The sequence below is a fragment of the Cebidichthys violaceus genome, unplaced genomic scaffold, assembly GCF_023349555.1.
Source record: "Cebidichthys violaceus isolate CVI_PGR_0920_01 unplaced genomic scaffold, fCebVio1.0.p SCAF_10, whole genome shotgun sequence".
NCBI classification, from domain to species: Eukaryota; Metazoa; Chordata; class Actinopteri; order Perciformes; family Stichaeidae; genus Cebidichthys; species Cebidichthys violaceus.
The window spans coordinates 5,407,511-5,434,525 of NW_027176263.1; the positions used below are offsets into that span (position 1 = coordinate 5,407,511).

At 41.8% G+C, this 27,015-nt stretch overlaps 1 protein-coding gene across 1 annotated transcript; it reads left to right on the forward strand.

Annotated features, from left to right (window-relative positions):
• Positions 1–794: 794 nt before the first annotated feature.
• On the forward strand, positions 795–25,131 carry LOC137880574 (semaphorin-4G-like). The gene is made up of 16 exons (XM_068721990.1): positions 795–1,274; positions 6,625–6,900; positions 11,399–11,547; positions 12,788–12,850; positions 12,979–13,077; positions 13,228–13,321; positions 13,402–13,515; positions 14,513–14,667; positions 15,547–15,722; positions 16,819–16,963; positions 17,730–17,952; positions 19,050–19,165; positions 19,266–19,420; positions 19,951–20,009; positions 20,529–23,082; positions 24,224–25,131. Exons 2-15 carry the CDS (start codon positions 6,771–6,773, stop codon positions 21,530–21,532), a joined length of 2,682 nt encoding a protein of 893 aa, XP_068578091.1. The 5' UTR covers positions 795–1,274; positions 6,625–6,770; the 3' UTR covers positions 21,533–23,082; positions 24,224–25,131.
• Positions 25,132–27,015: the final 1,884 nt, after the last annotated feature.

Consider the following 27,015-nt stretch of genomic DNA (forward strand, 5'->3'; position numbering starts at 1 on the left):
TTACCCGAGGGTCTGGAGGAGAGGAAGGCGAGGAAACAGATTAGCACCTTAAGGTGGAATTATGTCTGCAAGCCTGAATGTGAGTGATGGGAGTCTTGCATAAAAGTGTTTTGATAAAGAAAGAAAAAAACAGAACGAAAGCTTCAGTGACGTCCATTGTCTTCTGTGAACCTGCAGTAAGCATATATCGTTTGATATTGATCTTTGAACCAGGAATAACAGGTTTTTTGGCCACTTGCGGACATAAGTCGTGAACACAACGCTGACATATGAGTTTAACTGGTGAACTTAACTGCTATTGTAGTTTTATTTACATGTCCAGCAGTTACTGAACACCATCACTCATCTGGAGAGTTTTCCCAATTCTCAAATCCAAAGTTCGTCTTTCTTTCGACGAACTAAACAATATGGTATTATGGGTATTGGCACACACAGTTAGTATGTCCCAATAGTAGTATGTCAAATGCAGTATGCAAAAAATAACAGAATGTCCCTTTGCATCGCATTTTGCATTCTACAAGTCAACGTGCTTTTCTGGCTATTCTGACCCACAATCCTCTGCGCAGCTTTTATATGAGCAAGAGGGCCAAAGTTCGAGGTGAAATGTTATGACAAAGTATGTCCCAATGCAACAATGTGTACTTAGCTAGAGCAGCTGCAGTGTGTACTTAAAGTAAAACAAATAAAAAGTATGCGACGTTGAAAAGTATGCAGTACTGAATAAATACAGGGCGTACAAAATGTAGAATCCACAGTCGTAAATAATGTGCGGTCAGATCAGTCAAACGTATGTGACGTCCTACAATCAGCACACCTGGTTGTGTGTAATCCCCTCTGTGCGCGCTAGGTGTCAGTGTGACGCCACCCTGCAGCATTGATTGGACAGGTTGCATCCACTTTGCCCCAATACTGTGACTGTCCTCGCGCTGGCTAGATCTCGTGATACCGATAGCCCACAAACAAAAGTGTCACAGCGAACCAGGAACCGTCTCTTTATCGAATAACAACAACAACAAAAAAAAAAAAACGACCGGCCTACCTGATTCAGAGGTAGGTGGAGAAGAAGTGGTGAAGCGTCGTGGGAGGGCGGGCCACCTGTGACGGCACATGAGTGGAGAAGAGCCTCGAGTCAGTCCCACTGTTAGTGCTCGTTGTCGTTCAGTGGGTGTTTGTGTGTTTCAGAGGGTGTTTCGGCGTTTAAAGTCCACTTGGATTATCTTGAGCTCAAGGAAACGTTCGTATCTTTCTCTTCGGGGAATTTGTACGTGATTCAGGTAAGACACACTTCATATTTCACAACCGCTGCTGAACCCACAGAAAAATACCTTTGAGTGTATCTTAATGTTTCCTACAGTGATACTTGTGGTGTGGTATGATTCTGTGTCGTCGAGGTGGAATATTTGTAATCTCCTAAAATCTTTATGACAGTTATGCAATGGTCCTGTGCGGACTATAATATGTAAAGGCTTTAATAGGCTATCCTCTTATTAAAATATAGGATCATTTACGTTTCATTGTGGGATATTTGCCGAGGAGTTGATCAGAGAGGTGTAAGTTATCAGAATTGGCATCATAAATGTGTGTACAATTGGCTCATTGCTGTATTTGAAGCACCCAGTGACCCCTTCTGCTTCACTTTACTGCACCACCGCGTTACAACTCATCAGGGGCTTCATTTGGTGGACTGACTTTCAATCCGTGAGATATATATCAACAGGGATGTGGGCGAACTGGGCAACATGCAATGAGTAAAGCTGCGTTCTGTGATTCGCATGGAAAAGATTTAGCAAAAAACAGCTCTGATTAGAGTAAACCAGAGCTGTAAACACACACTGATGATGTTGAGCATGATTGATCTGTTTAAAGATGAGTAATCAGCCATATCCTTTGTGACTGTGATGTAATCCTTTTAGTATGGGGAAACCCATTGGACTCACTTATCTACCTGCTTCAAGATGCAGTGATGTGGTAAATGGAATGAAACTCCTGGAATGTATGCAAAGATGTGGTCATTTAACACAAAGTATCTTATTGTTATGTAGATTGTGTCCTTGATGTTCTCTTTCTATAATTGATCCCCCCCCCCCCCCCCTTCAATTCTTCAACTGGTTTTAAGCTATTCAAATGTTTGACCGTGTTTCACACCGCGTTCCATATACCAAACAAGTGTTTGCACTTTATTTGTCCAAATAATACTCTTACTAATAACTATTGGTATTCCTGTCAACATCTACTGTATGTCTGTCCATGCTGGAAGTGGGATTCTTCCTCTGTCGCTCTCTTCCTCACCAAATCAAGGCTCTAAAGCCAGATTATGAAGCCCTTTCGAGGCCAATTTGGAATTCCATATACTCTAAATGAAAACGTTTAAAGACATGATTTGACTGTATGCCTCACATTTTCTTAAATGAGGTTGATAGTTGTGTTTTTGAGTGTCTAAACTTCCCTCCAGACCCCCAGAAACATCGAGTTTAGACTTTAGACTCTCAATCATTGCCATCTTTAGACGGCTGTTAACTCCAGAGTGGAAAGATTCAAACAAATGACACAAATAAGCTGTGAAATGGCGGTAAAGAACATTTCAGTAACGCACTGACCTTACGCGGTTGTGTCTCCTTTTATCGTGTTGTCATAGTATCTCCAGTGTCGGTTTACAGAGCTCAGTGTTGCATTCACAGAGTGACTGTACAGAGTGTAAAGCTACAGTACTGGGAACAAGTAGAGTTCAGTTGGCTTCCTCTTGTCTGTGACACAAGTGTGTTTTAACGCAGTTTGTCTGTCAGTTGAAACACAGCTCAATGGCTTTGACTGTCTTTTCTACTATTTGTCACACACACACACACACACACACACACACACACACACACACACACACACACACACACACACACACACACACATCCAACAAAAAAACAGAGCATTTCTAGTCTTTTGAGACGATCGTCTGTGGATGGAGCTGTCACCACCGCAGTGCTCTAGTCTCTTCCATTCAGGCAGGTTCATAGACACTTTATAATTGCCTGATATAAATCCATCTGTGTGAATGAATGTCATGGGACTGAGAGCTGGCAGCGAAATCAGGAGGAGGACCGATTAGAAAGGTTAGGTCGTGAGTGGTACAGTCACTGTGGATTTCCTCCGGGCCAGCCCTCATTTTATCTTCGACTTGTCTCTTTCTACATTTTCTAAATTTTTTTTTATTGGTGTGCTCAGTGGCCAATTAACTATTGAAACCTTCTGCATTTAGGGGATCCGGGGCACTCGGAGCAAGTCGGGACTAATCTGGATTTTTTTAGATGAAAGAGAATCAGTAATGTCACAATTACTGTCTCTTTGCTCTGCGCTGCTGGACGTTCAGACAGCATTTTACCTCCTTGCTCTCCGATTTCTCTCTTTTTATTCTCTCTTTCCATCGTATTCCTGTGAAATATTTACATCTGAATAGACTCCTCTTCCTCTCAGCATTATGAGACCTCATCAGTTGACTGACAGACTGATTGACTGTTAGACCCCGGCAGTCCATTCATGTGATTTGGTGTGCATGAGTCAGATAAATGACTTACAAAGAGCCCCTCCATGCACCTCTTCTGCCATCTTTTTAAGGGGAGCTTGGACGAGGCTGAGAGGCCGATTGACACACCGTTACAGAGTTTGACAGGCCCCAGGAGAAGCAGCACATCCTGAAAGAACGTACAGCTGGAATAATTGGTGTCCCCAAGGTATATTTGCCATACTGGGAACAAGATAGAGCTGTAAAAACTTTAAAAAGTAGACGCTAGTTAAAAAGTGGTGTCTCCCAAATGGCTTCGTTTCAGGAAGTTGTAAAAGCAGCCTTGTTTTCTCTGTGTTGTGAAATGATCCTGATGTTTAGAAGTCAGGGAGTTGTACATTGTTCTTCCCTCCTACATTTAACATTTCCAAAGCATTTAGATTGATTCTAGCCATTGGTTGAATTTCACTCCAGTAGAGATATCCTTTGACAGATACCTAAAAATAATGATCAGGGACGGTTTTATAAACTCTTCCAGTGTATTTTGGGAAAGTCCAACATCCAAGAATGTATAATCTTGCTGCTCAGAAGTCATATTTTAATGCAAGTACGTGACAAGTAATGATTATTTATTAATACGTTTTTTTAATTAATCGATTAATCGTTCAGTCTATTTAAATGTCACAAAATAGTGGAAGATACCCATCAAAAGTTGTCGGAGCCAGTGCCAAAATCTTTTTAATAAGCAAGCTTTAGTCAGAGACCGTCTTTTAACAATGTAGTAAAACTGAGTTAAACACCAAATGGTTGATGGTTCCTTTTCTGTCAGACAACTAATCACTTCATTGTTTCAGCGCTAAACTAATTAACTTTTCCTTTTCCAGGACGTTCATGATAACTTATTGTTTTTACTGGCCAAACACAGATTAATTAGCAAAACAGTCCTTACTTGCAAGTGTATCACTGTGCAATTTATCTAAAAACAACAATGAATAAATGTTCAGCGTGATGTGTATTATCTCAATATATTTTACTTAAATCTACTGCAGGTTTCACGTCTCTCTTCTGAGTTCTGCAGAGAAATCCACCGACACAGGTGACCACAGAAAGATAGAATATTAATCTAAAAACACATTTAGTTTGTTTTTGGAAATGTTCTGAAATAATACACGGTTTGTTAATTAATCGGCCGAAACATGCAAAACCACAACTGTGGTCCTTTTTATTTATTTATTTATGTATTTATTTATATATATATATATATATATATATATATATATATATATATAAACATAAACATATATAAACAATGAAAGTAGATTTCACTATGATTTACACCATGTTTAGGACTAAAATCACATGTTACCATCAGCACCGGCGCCCCCCAGGGGTGCCTCAGTTTGCCAGTCCTGTTCACCTTGTGCACTAATGAATGCACATGCAGCACTGCTAACAATTACATGATAAAGTTTTCTGATGATACAGCCATCCTGGGTCTCATGTCTGACACATCAGATACAGCTGTATACAAACATGAGATTCAGCACTTTGTCCAGTGGTGCGACAGACACTTCCTCATCGTCAAGAAAACAGAGGAGATGGTAGTCAACCTCAAATACATTGGAGACCACTCACCACGACCAGAACATAGCACAGGTTGACTCTTACAGATACCTGGGCATACACATTGACAACAAACTGACATGGAGTGTTCAGGTAGAAAATGTCTGCACTAGAGTCCAACAGCGGCTACACTTCCTTCGTAGGCTGAGGGTCTTTGGTGTCCAGAAAGTGTTGCTCCTCTTCTACCACGCCGTAGTTGAGAGTATCCTGCTGTTCAGCATCTCAGCCTGGTTTGGCAACCTCAGTGTACCGTTACTACCAGCAGAGTGTCTCTCTGACACACACCTGCTGCAGTGTGTGTGTGTGTGTGTGTGTGTGTGTGTGTCACATTATGCAATGCTCAAGCCAGCTGTTGTCATGGTGTCAACCCTGAGGGACTGCTGGGACTTTCTGTGAGAGTGAAGTCACCACAGATGCTTGTGCTAATGGCTGCACTTTTCTGCTCTTTTCTTTGCACCTGTGTGTGTGTGTGTGTGTGTGTGTGTGTGTGTGTGTGTGTGTGTGTGTGTGTGTGTGTGTGTGTGTGTGTGTGTGTGTGTGTGTGTGTGTGTGAGAGAAGGAACAAGCAGCCTCCCTGGACATTTGGCTCTTTAGTGTGCAAGAGGCATTCTTTGTTGAAGTAAAGCACTAAGGAGTGTGGATGTTTACATTTGGAAATGCAGAATAATTTTAAAGGGACAGTTAAAAATCTAAATTGCATAATTTTGTATTTATCCATCTAGGTTATGGTGCGAGTTGCCTAATTTTGGAGGTATTCTTTCAGCAATCATTCCTACATGAAACTGCTCACAGCATGGTCTGTTCTAGAGTAATAAATAGCACTACAGGTACGATGACAAATATGCATTTTTGATTTCGGAGTGAACTGTCCCTTTTAGAGACGGCGGTGTATATAAAGAAAGACGGGTATGCTCCAGTGGATGGAATGTGTTTTCAGTGTTGGTGTACATGCACTGGTCCATGTGATTGACACACACACACACACACACACACACACCTTAGTCGTGGTCATATTTCACAATCTCTCCCCTCATGCGTTTGGCTCCTCTCATGGGCGTCTACTGTTTGAACCGGTTTCATATCTTATCGACCCCACCAGCGTTTTAATTCTCAAGTGTTTGCTTGTGACATCGGCACGTAGCTCTGTTTGCCGGTCATCGTTTGGTTAATGATATTTGCCGTTGTGTGTTTGTACTGGGCAGCTGCTGCTTGCACACTGCAAGACTTTACAACGTGGAGAGCCGGCCCCCGGTCTCGAGCAGCAGCATTGATCTACGAAAAGCACCCAATATTTTATTGAGCGAATGCACTTTGTGTCTCTTTCATATCTCTGTCGTCATCCTTGTGAAATCCTCCACATCAGCTTATTTAATATGTTTGAACCTGGACATTCAACTTCACCAGCTTTCCTTCTTTTTCAACTTTTACTCTGAGGTGACACTTTTTAAGTTATTTTTGTACATGACTATTAACACAGATGGTTTTGTGTGTGTGTCTCTTATTTTTTTCAGGTTTCTTTGGCCGCCTGCCAGTGAGTGGGTGTTTGTGAGTCGTTGGGTGAATATGTTGGTGTGAGTGCCTTTTGCATGTGTATACGTCCTGGTCGGAGAGTGTGTGTGCGTGTGTGTGTGTGTGTCCCGTGAGACGCTCGACGGAGATGCAGGGAGCTCGATCCTCTGCGGTGCGGCTGCTGCTGCTGAGCTGCTGTGTGTGTGCGGCAGCCGGCTACCCGTTCAGAACGCCCCTGGACCTGGACGTGACTCCACGCATCACCGTGCTGAACAGTGGTAAGCAAGAACTCAAGCACACGGATTCTTGAACAGCTTATGGTGCAACATGTTCCTGTCCAACGGTCAAATCTTTATCATTTGACAGTCAAACGTTGAACTGTTTTTTAGTTAAATATCTTAAGATTGCTCATAACTCAAATATTAATGCAGTGCTTTACATTCAGACCAGCAGTAACATGTTTCTTTAAATACAGATTATCTCCTTTTGGGGAGAAACTCTTTATATTGTTCAGTGTCTTCAGTCTATTGCAGGTGCCGTCTTCTTTCTCTTGATCTTGTTTTCAGTTTCTTTATTTTCTCTCTCCACTCAATCGCATTTGTGTGCACACCACCTTGTGCACACACACCCGCTCGCCTCCGGTAATTCTTACACCTACTGTTCTGCAAATCATGATTTTTTTAATTTATTTTTTTACCAAAGTGTGATTATAATTGATTTACCTTGTGTGAGTGATGGCATGTAGCCGGAGGCACATGAGTGAATGGCTTTCACACTTGGATCTATGCGGAGCGTCCAGGGAGACCGACACCACCGGAGGTAGTTTAGGAGCAGCGTAACCATGACAACTATTGTAGTATGGCGTAAGATGGCCGTATACAGTCATTTTTCGTGTGTGTGTGTGTGTGTGTGTGTGTGTGTGTGTGTGTGTGTGTGTGTGTGTGTGTGTGTGTGTGTGTGTGTGTGTGTGTGTGTGTGTGTGTGTCCTTAAACAGTACTGTTATTTGATCCTGGACTTTATTTGTTGATACACAGACGTGTGAAAGACATTTTCTCACGTCTCACCTTCGACTTGCAGCCAAATTTACTCTGTTAGATCTACTCGTAGAACAATATCCCTCCTCTCCTCTCCCCTTCTCTTTTTCTAAACCGTTGCCTTTCTCTCATACATCACCTACTTACACTATCTCTATCCATGTTTTTCCCCTCCTGCTACGAACCTCTCTTGATACCTTTATCTCACTTTCTGTAAATCATCGGTTAGTGCTGAAGCCGGCCCACAGGTCCTCCTACACCTCTACACATCTCCTCGTCTGCTGCCCCGTCACTCTCTCATCCACCCCCCCACCCCTCCTCCTCCTCTACCATGCATCTCTCTGCCTCAGCACCTAAGCTCTGTCTCTTTTCCTTCATTTTGTCTATATTAGTTTGTACTTTTCATTGATTCTCTGACCTCTTTCAATTCCTTTCCCTCTGGTCTTTGTTTCTTTTGCGTCCCTCCTCCTGATGAGAAGACTTCGATATGCAAACTTACCTCTAATCCATTTAATCTCTGTTTCTTAGCAACCTAAAGAAGGCAAAGCCTCCAAACTTGTGTGGGGTAGTTAAATCAAACACGCACGCATACACAAGCCGTGTTCACTCCTCATCGCAACGTCGCCATAAAGAAGGTGAAAGAAATTTGAGGGAGGGACGGTCATTATGGGTTATTAATTTGACGAATTCACAGTTTTGAGGGAACAAGATGCTAAAAGCTGTCAAAACAGAGAGATAGCAGGTTGTTAAAAAGAATGAAAAGACATCTAAATACCTTTTCATTACGCACACTGATTTCAACCTGTCAGGTATTTTGGGAATTATAGTCAGTGGATTCAACTTTGTTTATTCAGCACTGCCTGTCGGCCCGCCAGGATACGCTCGACCGTAAACAGACCTGACAATGAATTTAAGGCTGTCACGTCACAGCCCGTCGCCTACAGGTTCAACTGTGTGTTTGTGTGTGTGTGTGTGTGTGTGTGTCTGAACACTGTGTACTGTGCTGATCAGCTGAGGTCCCTCCAAGTGTTTGCTCAGGTAATAATATTATCTGGGCTTCTCTCTCTGCTTCCCTATGGAATGCATCAAACGGGTCTTTTCTCTCACGATCTTGTAAGATACAGTTAATAAATCTTCCTCTGCTGCGTCTCACTCTCAGCGAGGTAGTTTTCAGTGACATGGCTCCAGCTGTCAGGCATTGTGTGTCCTATTGCTCGGATTACACTGAGGAAAACTTAGGCGTTGTCTGTGCTATAATGCATTGTGTTCACTCACAATGAGGCACTCGTATCACGTAGGGAGAGGTGTTGTTCTGAAAGTCCCACACAGGTAGTACTCTTCTTCCTCCTGCTGAGAATGAGTGAGGAAAAGTAGACACCTGATTACCCAGGAGCAGTCTGGGAGGGGAACTGACTGCTGCTGCTGCTGCTGAAGTGAGCAGTGTGGATTGTGTTTTGCAGCAGCTGAGAGGAATCTTAATGACGGCTTACTTGATAACCATGCAGTCTTCAGTGTGGAAGAGAAGTGGTCGAGGAAGCAGGAAGTCTGACACTTTCGAGTTGAGCTACTGTAGACCAATAGGCAGAAAAAGTGTCTCGCTATCATGTTTCTATTGCTTTTAATTGCTGTAAACACTCCACCCCAGCTGATAGATAAGTATGCTCAGCGTTAGTCACATCAGATATTTTAATTAGACATTAAACTAAAGCTTTGCTGTCATTTTTCATGCGGTCACATAACAGTTGTGGGGATCTTTTGTAGGTTAAAACATGCCCCTGTGACTGTTGACTGTGGTGTCATGAGTCCTGATAGATCGTATGTTTAGGACTTGCATAACTCTCTGGCATCTCAGGACTGCAGCGAGTGACCTCATGACATGACATGACATGACATGACGTGTGTGTGTGTGTGTGTGTGTGTGTGTGTGTGTGTGTGTGTGTGTGTGTGTGTGTGTGTGTGTGTGTGTGTGTGTGTGTGTGCGCTGTACAGCGTGCGTCTTTGCTGAGTGTTTGTATGAGTGAACCTCATTACTGTCTCGTCCTGTCGAAACATATGCATCCCAATATAGCCTGGGAAACTGGACAGGGTTCATGCACACAAAGCAATAAAACCTCAAACCACAGAAACCCACATTAAGCAGAAGTGGATCTCTGAAATCTGATGTTGTGTTGGGCCTCTTTTCATTATCTTCTCCTTCCTCAGCAGAGCTGTGTGGGATAAGCATAATCCCTTGGCTTTTATTGTCCATGGTGAGGTTGTAATTGCATCTCTGGTCAGTGCTATGTATAAATTATGTTTGTGAGGCTGAAAACACCAAATTTAAAGGATTTTGTATCTAAGCTAACAGCAAATATCAGCTCTTATGTATGACAATGATCCACCAAATAAATATCTTCCTCTAGCGAAACCATGAGGTTGATATTTGTGGTTTTGAGTGCAAACTATTGGATGCATTGTCATGTAAAGACATCAATGTTCACTGATGCTGTATGTGCTGTTTGTCCGGTTATGTATTTGTCCTTTTTTTTTTTTTTTTTTGTCTGGCGAGGTTTGTTTTTATTTATTCAGGTCTTTCTTTCGAAAAAGATCTTACTATTTAATTTAGCTATTATAAATATTAACATTTGATAGGACAGAAACCTTCAAACTTTGTGGCCTTTCTGCTTAATAAAAGACTAAATTGTTGTCAATTAATTTTCTGTTAATTAATAATTGACTAAACATTTCAGCACTAACAATGAAAGGGAAAGTCGGTGGATAAACAGTAATGACAGAAATGCCTACCCTAAAGCATCGCTACTGTTAAAAAGCAGCTATGATAAAAGATCTTGCTTTTCCCATTTTGTTGTGTGTGGGTTTGTATTTCTGTTATTTCTGACTGAAAGCAACGAACTTTGAGGTCATGAAAGTGATTTTCTGTGCAGCTGCAGTACAATGAAGTTTAATAGAATTATTTTTTCTTGCAGTCTAAAAAAAGAATCTCTGATTTGAAGCGAGTCCCTCAGAGTCAAAGAGCGAGGCCTTCTTAGCGCTTTGCACTGACGTTCGGCAATCATACAGAGAGAAATCCATCACAAGCGATGAATAGATTTCTGTTTCTCCCTTTATTCTCATGCTGTCAGGTTTGATTGAAAAAACTCTCACTCTTGTGCTTTTAAAATGTCCTTACTCTGATGGCAAGAACTTTATGCAAATTCTTCTAAAGGCATTCGGGTGTCTAGTTTTTTTTTATTGGTTTCTTTGTTTAAATTATCACATAAAAATCCAGATGACAATATAATCTGTTTGTGTTTAGGTGTGCTGCATAATATAGAAATCACTCCAGTGTTGCTACAGATGATAAATATGTCCATTCCTGGAGTATTTGAGAAAATATGATTGTGAACAGAGGAAGCTTTTGAAAAGCAGCAGTGGACAGTGTTTGTGCAGAGATATTCCCAGGTGATAATGTGTGTGTGGCCATATGAATGAGAATCAGGCTGCTATGTCCAATAATCACACCGGGGATATGATCCCGATATTATCAGTGGAAGCTCAACAACAAAAGAAAAACTTGTTTTTGTCTGTCGGTTTTTGCTCCCTCTGACTTTCAGTGTGTCGTCTCGTTATGTATTTTAAGGACACTAGAGCTGTTTTGATAAGTAGATGTAGCAGAACCAGTCGTAGTGTTACAAGTCATGTTCATTAACAACCAATCCTTCTCTCCTTCTCTCCTTCTCTCCTTCTCTCCTCCTCTCTCAGGTCTGCAGGGCTGCAGACGTTTCCAGTCCTCTGCAGTGAGCTACAGCACCATGTTGCTGGAGGCTGACAGTGAGCGTCTCTTCGTCGGGGCCCGCGGGGCTGTTTTTGCTCTCAATGCCTCTGACATTTCAGCCGGCTCTGCTCTCACTGTGAGTTTGTTTGTTTTCTGTGTCGCTTCATGTTTTGCACCTCCGCTGCCATATCTTTAACTCTGCCACAACTTCATTTGTATTCCACAACACAAGAACTTTTTTTGAGGCAACATTATTTCGTTTTTGAGGCAAAACTATTTGTTCCCACGTCACCCCCTTGTGTGTTTGTTTATTGTGTGTAGTTGTGTTACTTTTAGCACAGTAACTCACAGTTTCACCACCTGAGCATATTGCTGCATAAACTTACATATTAATGTGAAAAAAACAGAAAACTAACTACTGTATCGTCTCACTCTAAATAGATACAGAATTCATGTTAATCTCATCCACACATTGGAGTATGTTGACACAGAAATTGTTTCTAATTTATGCAGTAATTAGCATACTATCTACCTCAATCTAGTGTTGCCAGTTTTAACTTAAAACCCCACAGACCCAACAAAGAGTTAAAAAGGTTCATTCTGATTCTGATTCATATTCCAGGTTGGTGATTATAATATAAAGTTATGATCCTCACAATTCTCTTCATGTCAAACACAATTTTTGACACTATTTATGGCTGGAATTTATAAGAGATTCTGCCATTGCCATTCAATGACTCTACACTCATTAGTTACCTTTCTATATAATATTTACATATCTGGTCTCAAATGGCGTGAACATGCACAAGTTATTCACAATGAACAATGCATCCATGTGCAATAAAGTAATGACAGAATCCAGAATAGCATAACAGATGGTATTTAAAGATTTAAAGAAAACATCAAATACCATTTAAATGTTAGTTGCTGGGATTGAGTCTCAAACTATGGCATGCTGCAGGATAATGTCTTCAAAGTTGACCGTCACTTTAAACACCCAGGGAAGCTGAAAATCCTCTTTCCCCGTCATGCTGCTGTGTTTGTTACCTGGTGACAACCTGACATTAAGCTGTAATGCTAATTATGTTAATACAGCGTTGGTGTCTGTCATTAGGTATAATTACTGATGTGTTGTGTGTAACATTCCCTTGCAGACACTCCTGCAGTAAATGCACCTGTTACAACTGTCTTTGTGTCATAAGAGTTTAAAAAGATTCGATGCTGTTCAACAACGCAATGACTTCCCACATTACTCTTGATTATCTGCTGTCAAATCTGTTGTATTTTATTAAAATGTATGGAGGTCAGTGATGTGAAACCATCTAATTTGTTGTGTGCTCTTCCTGTCTCACTGTATCATATGTGGTGTGTATTAGATTGAATGGGAAGCCTCCTCTGAGCAAAAACGTCAGTGTCTGCTCAAGGGAAAAGACAATAAGGTAGGCATTTAGTTCTTCTAAGTCCTTTCTTTTCATCTTTTCGTACTGGCTTCTCTCCTATGTATTGATAATCGTTTCTTCACCATAACACACACACAATATTTTCCTTCTTTCTCATCCTCTTCCAGACGGAGTGTTTCAATCACATCCGCTTCCTCCAGAGGTTCAACTCGACTCATCTCTACATGTGTGGGACTCATGCCTTCAGACCCCTCTGTGCATACATAGTATGTCAATTCAAAACACATTACAGACCTTTCATTGCTGTTGAATCCCTTTTGATATTTAATTTCTTATATCTCTGTGATTCCCTTATGTATGGTTTTACGGTGGGACTAAATGTCTTCCTCTTTACCCAAATGTTTTGTCCTGTATAGAATGAGGAGAAGTTTGTGATGTCGTCTCAGCCTGAAGAGGGCAGAGACAAATGTCCCTACGGCCCGACGACAGGCTTCACTGCCCTCATCATCGGTATGCCTTTCAACAGTTATCAGTCATCTCCAGAGTTTTACCAAAAGACTGTAGAATCTGATCCATTGGTTTTCCTCTAGACCAGCAGATGTATACAGCTTCCCAGTACGAGTTTAGGAGCTTTCCAGATATCCGCCGCAACTCTCCGTCCCCCACACTGAAGACAGAAGATGCCCCTACACGCTGGCTGAACGGTGAGTTAATCTCCTGGAATAATAAAAGCCCTTCAGCATTTCTAGGTGGCAGGGTGGTCTAATCTGCTGAAGCAATTTAGACACTGATTTTCATCAGCGGCAGTTAATCAATAATACATTATTGTACTTCTATTGATTGCTCCAACTATTGTTAAAGCGCTACAACTTAGTTTTACATTGACAATTATATTTTTATGCCTTTGCGCTGGCAACAGCTGTTGTTGTTGTTGTTGTTGTTGTTGTTGTTGTTGTTGACAGATATTTTTAGGTTGTCTGTTGGATTTTGATGAACTTTTCCACTAGACCCACCGTTAGGTTCTCACTTGTGGTTTTAAACAAAACAACTTTTTGAAGGCTTGTCATGAATCTGGTACACACAAACTTGATGATCCCTAAACTTTTCATCTTGCGTCATCATCCGTTCAATTTGTCCAATATATATGACATTCTCATGAGCCTCAGCTGTTTGTGTTCAGAGCTAATTATCAATGCTAATCCACTAAACTAAGATAGTGAACATGATAAACATTATACCTGTTCATAGTGAGCATGCTGGCATTGGCGTTTATCGTAAAGTACAACTGTGCCTAAGCACAGCCTCACAAAGCCACTAGAATGACTTTGGACTCTTATGTTTGTTTTTATATTCCTCCCAAAGCCTGGTTTGGGGTTTAAATGACTCAAATCGTTGTGTTTTGCAGATAACATCTTCTCCTTTTATTGTTTTTTTCACCATCTGTTCTAACTGTGTTAGTGCTTGGATTACCATTCATTTTCTCTTGTCTTATAAGTAGCCATCTCCTCTGTTAAAGATGTGGTTTTTTTTTTTTTACTGTTTTGTTTTTTGGTTAGACAAGTAGAATATTACGTTAATAATTATGTTTGGGGAAACTACTATACTTAGTTATAGGGTATCAAAGGCAGGTTGTTAATTCCTTCATCAAAAAGGAAACAACAACACAGCATTAGTCAGTGCATCTTTTCCTCCCCCATACAGAGGCAGACTTTGTGAGCTCGGCGCTCGTGAGGGAGAGTTTGGGCAGCAGCACTGGCGATGATGATAAGATCTACTACTTCTTCACTGAGAAGAGCCAGGAGCAAACGACAACCTACAGCCACAGCAGGGTGGCACGCGTGGCTCGCATTTGTAAGGTGAGTGTAGATTTAAAAAGGATGCAGGATATGATTCACAATTAGGAGAGAAGTCTAGCTTGAGTGAAGTATTTGATGATGATAGAAGGGGTTGCTGTAATAGATGAGGGGCTGGATGGGGAATGCATTTGTATCATGGCCCCATTGAGATTAGAGGAGCAGAGTTTGTAGCTGATGAATGGGCTGCAGCGTCACTGTGGCTCTGGGTGCGAGGGATGGATGACTGCAGGGGAGAGACGGACTGTTTAGCATCCTCTGCTGCCTGAAATGTGAATGATTTACATTTCCTGCTGCCCACGAAGGAGTTAAGAATAACGAGAGCTCACTGTACAGCATAATAACCTTGTTGTTCGCTCCTGTGGCACCTTAAAATCAAGTCAGCTCTCAAGTTCTCTCCTTGAAGATGTGGCAGCATATTTGTTTATTCATCTTAATAGAAATGCCCTGCGGCGGCATGTGTGACATTTGCAATTTGCCACAGGCTGAATACATTTTAAAGTTTTGATCAAAGAGTGATGTCATTTGCTGGATTTCCAAAAGAATCGTGGCCTTGAGTCAAGCTTTTCCAATACGAACGTGTCAAGAATTTTTCACTCTTTAGGTGTGCTGCAGTCTACTGCGGGACAAAAATACACACTTTTTTACACCAACCTGTAGATTACAGTGGGGAGTCTCACAATACCTATGGGAAGCCATAATCTTGTTTCGTTATTGCTTTCCAATGCCATCTGTTGCACTCTGTAGGGGGCTCAGTTCCCCTTGTATGCCACCTTGAGTTGATTGTTCGCTCTGTTTTTCATTTATCCAAGCCTTACCTCATATGACCCTCTCCCCTCCCTCGTCTGCTTCTCCTTTTCTCCCTCACCCTTCTTCCCTCAGGGAGACCGGGGAGGCCGTTTAACTCTCCAGAAACGGTGGACGTCCTTCCTCAAGGCCAGGCTGACGTGTTCTCTGCCAGAGTACGACTTCCACTTCAACATGCTGCGCAGCATGTTTGTCATGCCTGGCCTCACGCCGCAGGATACGCTCTTCTACGGCATCTTCGGCCTGGAGTGGTGAGTGGGAACGTGTGTCAACGGGGACTTTGAGGATGCAAATGTAAAAGAGTGAGAAAAAGATGAAACGCAGCAATCGATACATTGAGAAAGTTGGAGGAGACAGTAGGGGACTAGATGAAAGAGAGGGGAACTTTTTCATTCGAACGATGTGGAAAAAAAGAAGTTCGATCGAGGGGTTTTACCGCAGTTTGAGGAGAGAATATTAATTAGAAAGCAGTTTAAAAAAAAAAAAAAAAAGTTAAGGAGAAGTTAACCTGTTAACTCCACACTGTAAATAACCACTGATGAAAATAATACTGAAAAGGAGATGTTTTGCATTCCTATATGAAGAATCGCGTGAAAGACTCATTTCCTGTGACTGCTTCACAATAAATGTCACTCCATGGTTTGCCAGTTAAACACATTTAATGTGAAACAGTGGATAAAAAAAGTATGTTTATGTTCAGCAGTAACTTAAACTGCCCTGACACCGTAAAAAGAGAGATTCCCAAAAGCTACTATACAGAGAGATAATTACTGAATTCTTCAGTAATGCATGTAAATGCATCAGATGGCTGTTGCAGAAAAAATGCAGACTATCAACAGTATCAAAACTGTAGTTTGTTTTCAGGAACACCTTTAAGGTTATAACTGCAATGGCCCTTTGGAGGAACTAGTTTTCACTTTTCAATGTGGTGCATTCACTGCAGGGGTGTGTCAGCTGAAAAGTGAATGTTATGCCAAAGCAAAAGGTTTTGTGGTGCAGAAAGCATAAACAAACAATGATTATCTTTTCTGCGTTTCTGTTGTTGGGATGCTGCTGTGTCCTTTTGAGCTCTAACTCCTACTACACCCCTCTGAAATCATTTTGTATCACTCTCCTCCATCCCTCCTACTTTTCTCAGAGATGTATGACTTCTATGAATCCTCCTCCTATCTCTGTCAGTGCCCCCCCCCCCCCCCCCCCCCCCCTCCGCTGTGCATCTTTCTAGGTGCACCGCTGATCTACTGTACTTCAACTGCTGTCCCTATGGCAACACTGGGTTTACCGCTGTTATTGTTTGTGGCCTGTGCTCTGGTCTTTTTCTCACTCTGTCTGTGTTGCTCTCTGTAGGAAAAACGTCAAGGCGTCTGCAGTGTGTCGATTCTCTCTGTCTGAAGTCCAAGAGGCCTTTCAAGGACCTTACATGGAGAACCAGGACTCTGGCTCTAAGTGGAAGGAATACACTGGAAAGATCCCTGACCCACGACCTGGAACGGTAAACACACACATGCACAAAGACGCAGACACTGCTTCCCTCTCAGCCTCTTTAACTCAAGATGAAGAACAGGAGAAAAGTCTCCCTCCCATACGCCAACGGAGAGAAGATGAAACTGATCCAAAGTAAAGATTACGAAGAAAAGATGCAGAAAGATGATAGAAAAGATGAGGCTCAAAACACAACCAGCTTATGTCACTGAAACCCATTTCCATGCCGATTAACTCCAGCCCGTAGCTTTTGGCGACAATGGCTTAGTGCGGCAGTCAGGGCCGCGGCATCGTTAGCAGACGCAGACATTATCCACTGTAGTGTCATTTCAACACTTTGTAGGACTTAATTCTAACGTTGCTATTAAACGGAAAGGAACGGTCAAGGGCTTTAACTTGGGACCGTGAAAGCCTCTTAGAGGAGTTGGCTGAAGCTAAGATGTTCCCTTAGTCAGGTACTCAGAGAGCTGAGTCGCCTGCATGTCAGCTCAAGCCGGATGCTGAACTCACACAGTCTCATTGTTGTCCATGCGAAAAGTAGCGTTTTCCCCCCCGACCAAATCTTACACAGGCGCGCATTTTCTTCTTGATCCTTTAATTTTCCCCCGCAGACCATCTCGCTAAGCCTCGTGACATCCTCTCTGCCTTCCACCATCCGTCTCTGTTTACAGAGAACTTTATTACATGTGAGCCAAAAATGTCTCTCTTCTCCCTGCAGCCCACATCCTGCCTCGTGACTTGCTTCTCATCGCTCTCTTTGGCTTCTTTTCCTGCAGTGCATCACTGACGCTCTGAGGGCCAGGGGCATCAACGTCTCCACCTCCCTGCCTGATGATGTGCTGAACTTTGTCCGGAGGCATCCTCTGATGTCCCGGCAGGTCCAGCCTTCAGACAGACGACCACTTCTGTTCAGGCGGACCACAGACTACACACACATGGCCGTAAACATGATCCAAGGCTTAGATGGACAAACATACCATGTATTGTACATGGGCACAGGTGTGTATGAATTCATGTCAGGTATAATTGTGTGATAATAGTTCGATATTTGGGAAATGTCGAGAGTTAAATGAGAAGATTGATTCCACTCTCATGTCTGTTCAATAAATGTAAAGCTACAAGTAGCTTAGCTTAGCATAACTATTGGAAAGGAGGCCTGGCAAAGGTAGCAAAATCTGCCAAAATCCATTGTTTTACTTATTGTTGAGTCACCGTGGTCAGGCTAGCTGTATCGATTACTAGCTGCATATATCTATGATGTATTTCTGTCAGTGTTTTCCATTCATTTCACTATGATTTGAGAACAGAGACCCTGTTAAAAATGGTAACTCATTATTTTGTCAATTAATGTTTTGGTCAAATTTACAATACTGTTCCATGATTATTAGGTTGTTGATGTGTTCAAGGAGTCTTTAGACTCAGCTGCCAAAAACAATTGTAGTGTCCAACGTTTTCTTAGGCCACTTAGTCTGCAAAGTATCTTTCTTGCGGAAATCCAAAGTCCATGAGGCAGGAAAAGTGTTGGAACAAGGGTTCATTCAAAGATATACATCATGTTCTATTTCTACTTCTACTTCCATAAACAATATACAGAACACAAATATGTGCTCAAGTGGCTCATACAGCAATGCATTAAAAGTGTACAGAGAATCAAACCCACTAGCTAAAAAAAGTAAAATAAACCATGTGAATAGGACAATTACATTTAGTTTGTTTCTTGCATTAAAAACATTTTTTGCGAGAGAACTCCACATCTTTGATGTCTGAACTTTCTCGAAAACACCAACCACGGCTGCAACTATGATAAGAAACACAGGCAAACGAGTGGATTGCCTATCTTAAGTGTTAGTTTCAAGTGTAATTTATATATAAATCAATCCAAAACACAGTGATTTGTTTTGGAAACTGGTTGACAGAAATGCATGTTAACTGTGTTTGTAGTACTGGCTGCTGCTGGTTGGTATGGTGTTTAATTCTGATGTTTCTCCTCTGTGTGTGTGTGTGTGTGTGTGTGTGTGTGTGTGTGTGTGTGTGTGTGTGTGTGTGTGTGTGTGTGTGTGTGTGTGTGTGTGTGTGTGTGTGTGTGTGTCGCTCAGATGAAGGCTGGTTACATAAAGCTGTAGAAATCGAGGGTCAGCTTCACATTATCGAGGAGCTTCAACTGTTCGAGAAAGCACAGCCTGTTAACAACCTGCTGCTGTCAGCAAAACAGGTATCGTGTTTGACCATCACATGCGCACGCACGTACGCACACACATTTAATGAGTAATCTCTCCGTCCTAAAGTGTTTAACTCATCTCTCTCGCCACCAGATGAGTGTATACGTGGGCTCTCCATCAGGAGTGGTGCAGCTTCCCCTCTCTAGCTGTCACAGATACGCCTCCTGCTACGACTGCGTCTTTGCCAGAGACCCTCACTGTGCCTGGAATAGAGCCCAGTGTGTGGACGTAATGACTCAAGCAGACAGGTGGGTGCTGAAGCGTGTGTGTGTGTGTGTGTGTGTGTGTGTGTGTGTGTGTGTGTGTGTGTGTGTGTGTGTGTGTGTGTGTGTGTGTGTGTGTGTGTGTGTGTGTGTGTGTGTGTGTGTGTGTGTGTGTGTGTGTGTGTGAGAGATCGGATGATTAAAGCGCTGCAGGTGCCCTTTTGTGTGTTTGTTTTGACTAACCTCAAGTATCACAGTGCCCTGTAACAGTGTCAGCTCCCAGAACTGTTGCATAATCACATCTCTGGCAGAAACTTGATGCTGCCTGTGATGGTGAACAGAGCATGCAGCTGTGTACTGATTTGAACCTGGACAGATTTGCTTACTCGGTAGAAAGCTGTTATGGAGGCGATAAATGATATGAGACAAAATACAAAATACACAAAATACAAATAGGAGAACATGTAGATCTCAATATACTTACCAACAATATTCAATAGTTTTAATGTTACTGCAAGTGCGTGTTTAATATTTGCATGAATATACTTATTGTTATGTTTTCTCCTTCGTTACAGATCCACTTTAATCCAGGACATCAAACAGGGCAGCAGAGGATGTGAAAACACACAAGATGGTATGCAGAAATCTCATCTGCAGCTAGGTGCTGCTGCTTAAAGTTTGCTTTAACCACAGTTAATGATGAAAGGGAGATTAAAAATAGAATGTGTTAGGAAGGACTCAAAAGATGCTTAGTTGTCATCAGATGACATGAAGGCCTCTTTGAAAGTTGATTATGCACACTGCGTTGGCAATATCCTCTTTTCCCTTCTTTAATCACATTTTTGCCATCTCTGGAGAGAATTCGGTTTGATATTCAAGGCAGGCAAATGCCTTCTCTAACTTCACAATTTCAATCTGATAAAATGTAGCGTCGTCTGCCCCTCCGTTGTTCCCTCTCTGTGCAAGGTAAAGCGATGGCAGGAATTAAAAGATATGGAATTGGAGTTTATGCCTCAATAACTTTGGACAGTCTTTGATCAGTTAAGTAGGTGTTTAGTAATTACCATATGAAATGAGTCAGCAGCTATGTTGGTGAGTTTTCCAGTAAACTTAATGTGAAATTAGACTCTGTGTATTCGTATCTGTGTTGCAGACGTAGTCGTGCGGAGCCGCTCTGTGCGGGTGGGCGATGACGTGCTGCTGCAGTGTGAGCTCAGCTCAAACTTGGCGACGCCCCTCTGGACTCTGGATGGCAGCGAGCTGCAGGGCTACGGCCTCAACTCTGGCTTCAGAACTGGCACAGACGGCCTGCTGATCATCGAGGCCCGGCAGGACCAGAGCGGGCTGTACACCTGCTACGCTGTCGAGAACAACATCCACGTCGCCATAGTTGCCTTCAATATCACCATCCGCCTGGACCTGCCCCCTCCCCCACATGTTGAGCCAACCGAAGACCCTTACAGTTTCTTTGCCACCCTGCATGCCTCCACTGAGCATCCCTCCTCCGAGAGGCCACCGGCCCCGGCCCCTCTCCTCCCCCACTCAGAGCTGCTCTCCCCCAGGAACATGGAGGCCATATATCTGTCCCTCATCACCATCCTCGGAGGCCTGTGTGTAGTCCTCACCGTGGTGCTCGTCTACGTGGGCTTCTGCCTGCGAGTGGGCAACAGAGGGAAGTACTCGTTACGAGCCGCCGCTTCAGCCTACTCGAACAGTAAGAGGCACCACAGGAACAGAAAACAGCACAGAAACTCCTCCCACATGGAGCTGAAGACCGTCTCAAGCCACTGTAACGGTAATGGCATTTGTAATGGACTTTCAATGCATCACAATGGCAACATCCAGGATGGAGGCTTCCTCCAGATCGTCCCTGGAGAGGCTCACTCATCACCCAACAAGGAGTCCCCTCCCCCGGCCCCTCCTCTCCCACCAACTCCGCAACATCCCTCTCCAGAGTGTGACTTCCCCAACGGGTTGTCGGCCACGCTGCCCAGCGTCCTGCGGAGGATGAACGGCAACAGCTACGTGCTGCTGAGGCAGAGCGAGTCTGAAAGCACGTCACCGCTCTGCTACTCCTTCTCCGAGGAGCTCAACAGGATCTTAGAGAAGAGAAAACACACTCAGCTGCTGCCCAGGCCGGACGAGAGCTCCGTGTAGAGAGATGTGGCTCCCCCTGTGGTGGGAGGGCAGCTGTGTTTTTACCTGGTGCTGAAGTGCCTGTCATGTGACCCATTATTGTTAAGGACTAACGCAATGAGAGAGTCTTAACTACATTCTTTACTTTTGATTTTTTTTTTTTTTTTTTTTTACGAGTCCATATTGAGACATTCCTTCTTTTTTAACTTGTGAGCTGCTTGTTAACCTTAATTCCCAAATTTCCCAATACATAACATGTGAGAATGACAAATGCCAGTGAAGGATCGAGTATGAAATGACAAGAACGTGCAATCTACCTCACCTTTCTACTGCCCAGGAGGACCTCTGCAGTCGGCCTGTAGTCTGATCCGAGCATCAAGGCACAGAACGGGACTCACAGACTCCAGCGAGGAGCGAAGCCCTGTGGGAATATAAATACATGTGAAGACTTCTGCTGTGTGGCGGCCATATTTGGCTCGATTCAAACTGGAGGGCAGCTAGCCAAAGTTTGTTTGCACTGACTAGTGCACAGATGGCCTATGCATTTTTAAACATGTCGATCACATATTATAAATATTGAGGGAGGTGGACATGGTGAGTGAGGGGAATTTGGTGTGAAATATTTTCACTTTTAATACTGACTTAATCAATTGCAATAATCAATTGCAATATTATAATAATCATAACATTGTGTTATGATTATTATAATATTGCAATTGATTATTGCAACTCATGGCAGCACATAATGATTTATACCAGCCATCATTAAGGAATGGTGAACTAATCATTATTTAATATTACTACTAACCCTAATTCGGAGTTAAGTAATTAACTACATTGAAGATACATTTTACATTGTTTTAAATGAATCATTATTGATATAATTTACTTTAATTATTGATTAATTTCTGAAAATATTGATAAAATTAAATCAATAACTTTTACTGACACAATTACCTGATATACAGGTAAACTTTTAATAATTGTAAGAGTATTTTGAAACACAACTTATCATAAATGGTTAAATATTGCCTTAAGGTGAAGCCTCATGTTGGCCTTTAATATAACGTCGCAACTCATGTTCCTACAAACAGTTAACAAGTAGCCACATAAACATAAATTTACAATAACATTATTTGGGTCCATTTTATATACAATTCATTAGATGGTAAAGAATAAACAAGGAAATAATGTTTAATCTTTACAAAATTGAAGAAATATTGAATATTGATTATTTCACCAAGTGTTAATAGACAACCTGAAGGAAATATGACAGTATTATTGATTCTGATGCACTTTAAATAGTTTTAAAACACAAGGTAATATTATGGACATTGATTCTGCAACCTGTCAAGAACCAGCAGGATGGAGGAGCGTTTTGATTGGCTGTTTCTCAGTATGAAGAGCTGCTGCAGGGAAGGACACAACTTTGTCTGCTGGACCTCGTTCGACCCAAGAAAAATTGGCCGTGTCTCCGCTGAGCCTCAATCCACCGCTGAGCAACGGCCGACATGAGCCTATAGTGCAGAATGACATACTGTGGGGTACAGCATTCACCGAAAGTATCAAAGGTAAATCATTTTCATATCTTGCCAACACATCTCCTACACAGGCACGTTGCCAAACGAGCACTTAAAGGAATAGATCACGGAGATAAGAGTGTGTGGTCACTTAATCAGTGCATATAATGGATACATGCAGAACACAGAGCACAGAGTGTTATCTCACAATTCACTGGATTTATCTGAATGCTAACAGCTTGTTAATCCCACTGATGGGCTGTTTATAATTTGGGGAGAAGTTCAGGTTCAGAGATGCCCGAATGAAAACATCTGCTACAGTCTGATTCACAGATGTACTGTATCACCTCAGACATTTATGAGAGAAACCCAATCACTGATCACATTAAAACAAACACCAAGGCTCAATTTCTAGAAATCAGGGTGATGGAGGAGCTCCAGTTTCATTCTTGACATTTCTTTTGCAGTTTACAAGGAAACTAATATGTTTAATATTTTGTTCTTTTCACTTGCATCACAACTTTATCTTCAGACTAATCACTATCATTCAGTATCACACTGTATATTTCCCTTATCAGTGTCCTCTTGCTGCATCTCCCTGTCAGAGGGCAGCATTAATTAAACACTTGTCTGACCTTATTGCTGAAGGCGGGAGAGGAGAGACGGAGTGAGTTTGATAACTTCCCTGGAGATTTACACCCTCAAACTCCCAATGATTTGCTCATACCCTCTGGGTCAGACTGGGGTTTTGTGTTTCGTTACTATTTATCAAAATAGAAACGCAAAAGTATCAAGTCCGTATGCTGCCTGTAGCACTTCATAAACCACCATAGACGATGCTGAAGCGCACTTGCATCACTGCACTGTGGGGTCAGGGTGTGAGATACTGTACCTTCTGCGGTGGTCCGCAATAAGCCAAACTTTTCAGTCAGTGGCACTGATCAAAGACATGAGAGGAGAAGCACACTTCTCACTTTAAAAGCCTTTATTAACATCAAATTGGTTTTCATTCCATACTAGTGTAAAAACACTTAAAATCAGTGTTGCTAATGTATAAATACTTTGAGCTGTGTTTGAAAAAGCCCAGGCAACACAGTCATTTCTGATGTTCTTGCTTTTAATTATAGTAATGGACAATAGAGACACATTGTTGGCACTGGCCTGAATATCCTTTCCATCTTTTTCGTTGCAGGTGTCATGTGCACAGCTCAGTTTGAGTTTCTCTTGATTTCATTCCATCTCTCCACCAGAGTCCGGTGGCAGGACCCGCTTTAAAGATGTTCTTTAAATGAGCAGTGAAATAATATTCAGCTTCATTACTGGACAGCGGAGCCAGAAGAGAAAGAGAAGCCGGATAAGAGCAACAGCATGAGAGTGCAACTACAGCTCTGCTTCACCACAACTGGAATGAAAACTGTTGGCTGCAGTGTCCTACTGAGCAACTTTTGTTCTTTCGGTCAGTTTGATGCAAACTTATTAGACCAAAAGTATGATGGCCTTTTTTCCACACTTGCTGCATGAATTATGTTTTCGACACTGCTTTTCTTTTCTTAAAGTCAAGGAAACAACAATAACTCTTAATAGTAATGTAAAGTGCCACGGTCGATGTTTAAAAAGAGCTCTGTGAGCCTTGAATGCAGAAGAAATGGATTTAAAGAAAAGAAGTGTATTTATTTTGTAATTTTGTACATTGTGTTTTGGACGTTATTGTCATTGTTGCTGTTAAGTTGCCACTTGTGGACACCTTCCTGACCGATAGGAGGGTCACAAGTTGCCTGTGTTAAATCAAAATGTGATGAATAGAAGCACGGTAGTCAAAAGCATGCAGAGGCTGAACCAGCACCACAGAATTTAATATTTATAACCTACTAATGGGAGGAAAAACACACCAGTTTACTTATTCACTCTAACCTATTAATTAGGGATAATTTAGCTTTTCTCTCACTGTAATGTCCACATATTAGTTTTTATCGCTGTCGGCATGTTACCTCATGCTTGTGCACACAGTAAATTCTTTTACTAAACTAAATGCAAAGAATAAATGGGCAGTATGTTCCTTGACATTTCAGTCATGAGTTCAAATAAAGCTTTGTACTTCAACCTCTTCCTCTCCTCGTCATTGCTTGTGTATATTCTCACATTTATCAAAGATGGATAGATGAAACTGGTATGTTAAGAGGAGGCTGAGCGAATTGAATGAGGGAATAAATGTTGTCAGACTCTCAGGCCTTTGGCTGTAAATAAACACGACACAGACTGGTATGGAAAATGTTGCTGGGAGGTTGATGTTCCAGGACTGGTTCAGATCCAGCTGGTGTGTCTAAGGGCATTGTTGTTGACAAAAACCAAATGTACAATACATGTCCTGTGGAAGCATTACAGGAGAAAATGTTACCACAGCTTTTATAAAGAGCAGCCGATCCTATTTTTAATCTGAACCGTTTGAACTGATCTTTCAGAAATGCCACAGTCGATATATACCACAGATTTTTCCATCATCCATATGACCTTTTCTCATGTTGCTGTGTGAGCCGGCAACACCCAGGTTTCACACAATAACTCAGTTGTTGTAATAGATTACTGGCAGCACGACAAAACACCATAAATAGGACAGCCGTGTCATGTACACACAGACGAACGCAGCCAAAGGGCCAGTTGTAACAGTGCCAGGTCAGGCAGCTTGACATGCGATTAACAAACTGTCATGGTTGGTGTATTATTTACGTTAAAGCTGCCTCGGTTTTAATCAGGGTCAACATCGAGAGCCTGCTCTGCATATTTTTATTTAATTTACTGAAAATGTGTTGATTTAATAAAATGCTGCTTCTTCAATGAGATGTGTGCTGATCACCGTCCTGTTTTACACAACAACTGACTTGATCAAAGTTGTGAAAGTGCAGGTATTGTAGCCTAAATGTACACATGACAAAGGAGAGGTGGATCAAAAGATAAATCTGACTACAATGTTTTAACATCTAAATGATACATTAGCATACCAATTTGTGAAGGCATTCATGTTTCTCCAAATGGTGCATCATAATGACGTTTGTGTCTTCAAGTGTCTTCATTTATGACCTAGACTTTCTAGAACTAATCACAATCCCATTAGCTGTGCAATAGTGTTAGTTAAATAGTCAAATATTAGCATATTTATACTTAAGATGTTGGTTAACATTACCAATGATTAGCATCAGCATTGTAGCAGTGCCATTGTGTTATGTTCATGGTGGCATTAGCATATAGCTTCATTTATAGTCTCACTCTAGTTCTCTTGTGAATTACTGGATAATTTGACCATTTTGGGGCTTCTTAAAATGATTGAAATCAAACCAACTTTATTGTCACTATCCCTGCAAACAATAAAACAGTCCTGTCAGTTCAAGATAGTAACACAAAAACACTGCTGTATACACTATAAACATACTGTACAACATACATAGTGACAGTCTTTCTTCATTGAGGCAAAGACATTGAAGTATTGAACACTTTTAATCACTATTCATTATTCAACTTTCAACTGCGTGTTATTGGTGAGAAATGTGCTATTTTGTTGTTGAGACACACTGACAGAGATTTATCTCCCTGTGCTATTTGTAAAGCACTCTGTCTCTTAGAAATAACCCGTCAAGTAACTTCATCTGAGATTAAAACATCTAGCTGTAAATGAATATCATCCCAGGAGACACGAGATGAAAATGACAGATGATAGTGAAAAATAAGATTTTAGCTTGCAGACATTAGTCTTATATCAAGGTAACCTTCAATGAGAACGTATAGAAATCATATCGTTCCCACTCCTCTTGTTCTTCCTTTTTCTACTGCTGGCTCCATCATCTCTGCTCTTCTTTGTCTTGTTTATTTGTGGTTCTAGATTCTCGTTTAGACGTCAGCAGAGGTGTATTTGTGTTTGTCGGAGAAAACAACAAGATTAAAAAGACACACCCATAAAAGCGTGTGTGTCCTCATATTAGACACAGACACACG

What these genes read in the sequence shown, in the direction of transcription:
- LOC137880574 (XM_068721990.1), top strand. Translation starts at nt 6,771, where the DNA reads ATGCAGGGAGCTCGATCCTCTGCGGTGCGGCTGCTGCTGCTGAGCTGC. An exon ending in GGCATCTTCGGCCTGGAGTG is followed by an intron (nt 15,723 to 16,818) that starts GTGAGTGGGAAC and finishes TGCTCTCTGTAG; the next exon opens with GAAAAACGTCAAGGCGTCTG. An exon ending in CTGACCCACGACCTGGAACG is followed by an intron (nt 16,964 to 17,729) that starts GTAAACACACAC and finishes CTTTTCCTGCAG; the next exon opens with TGCATCACTGACGCTCTGAG.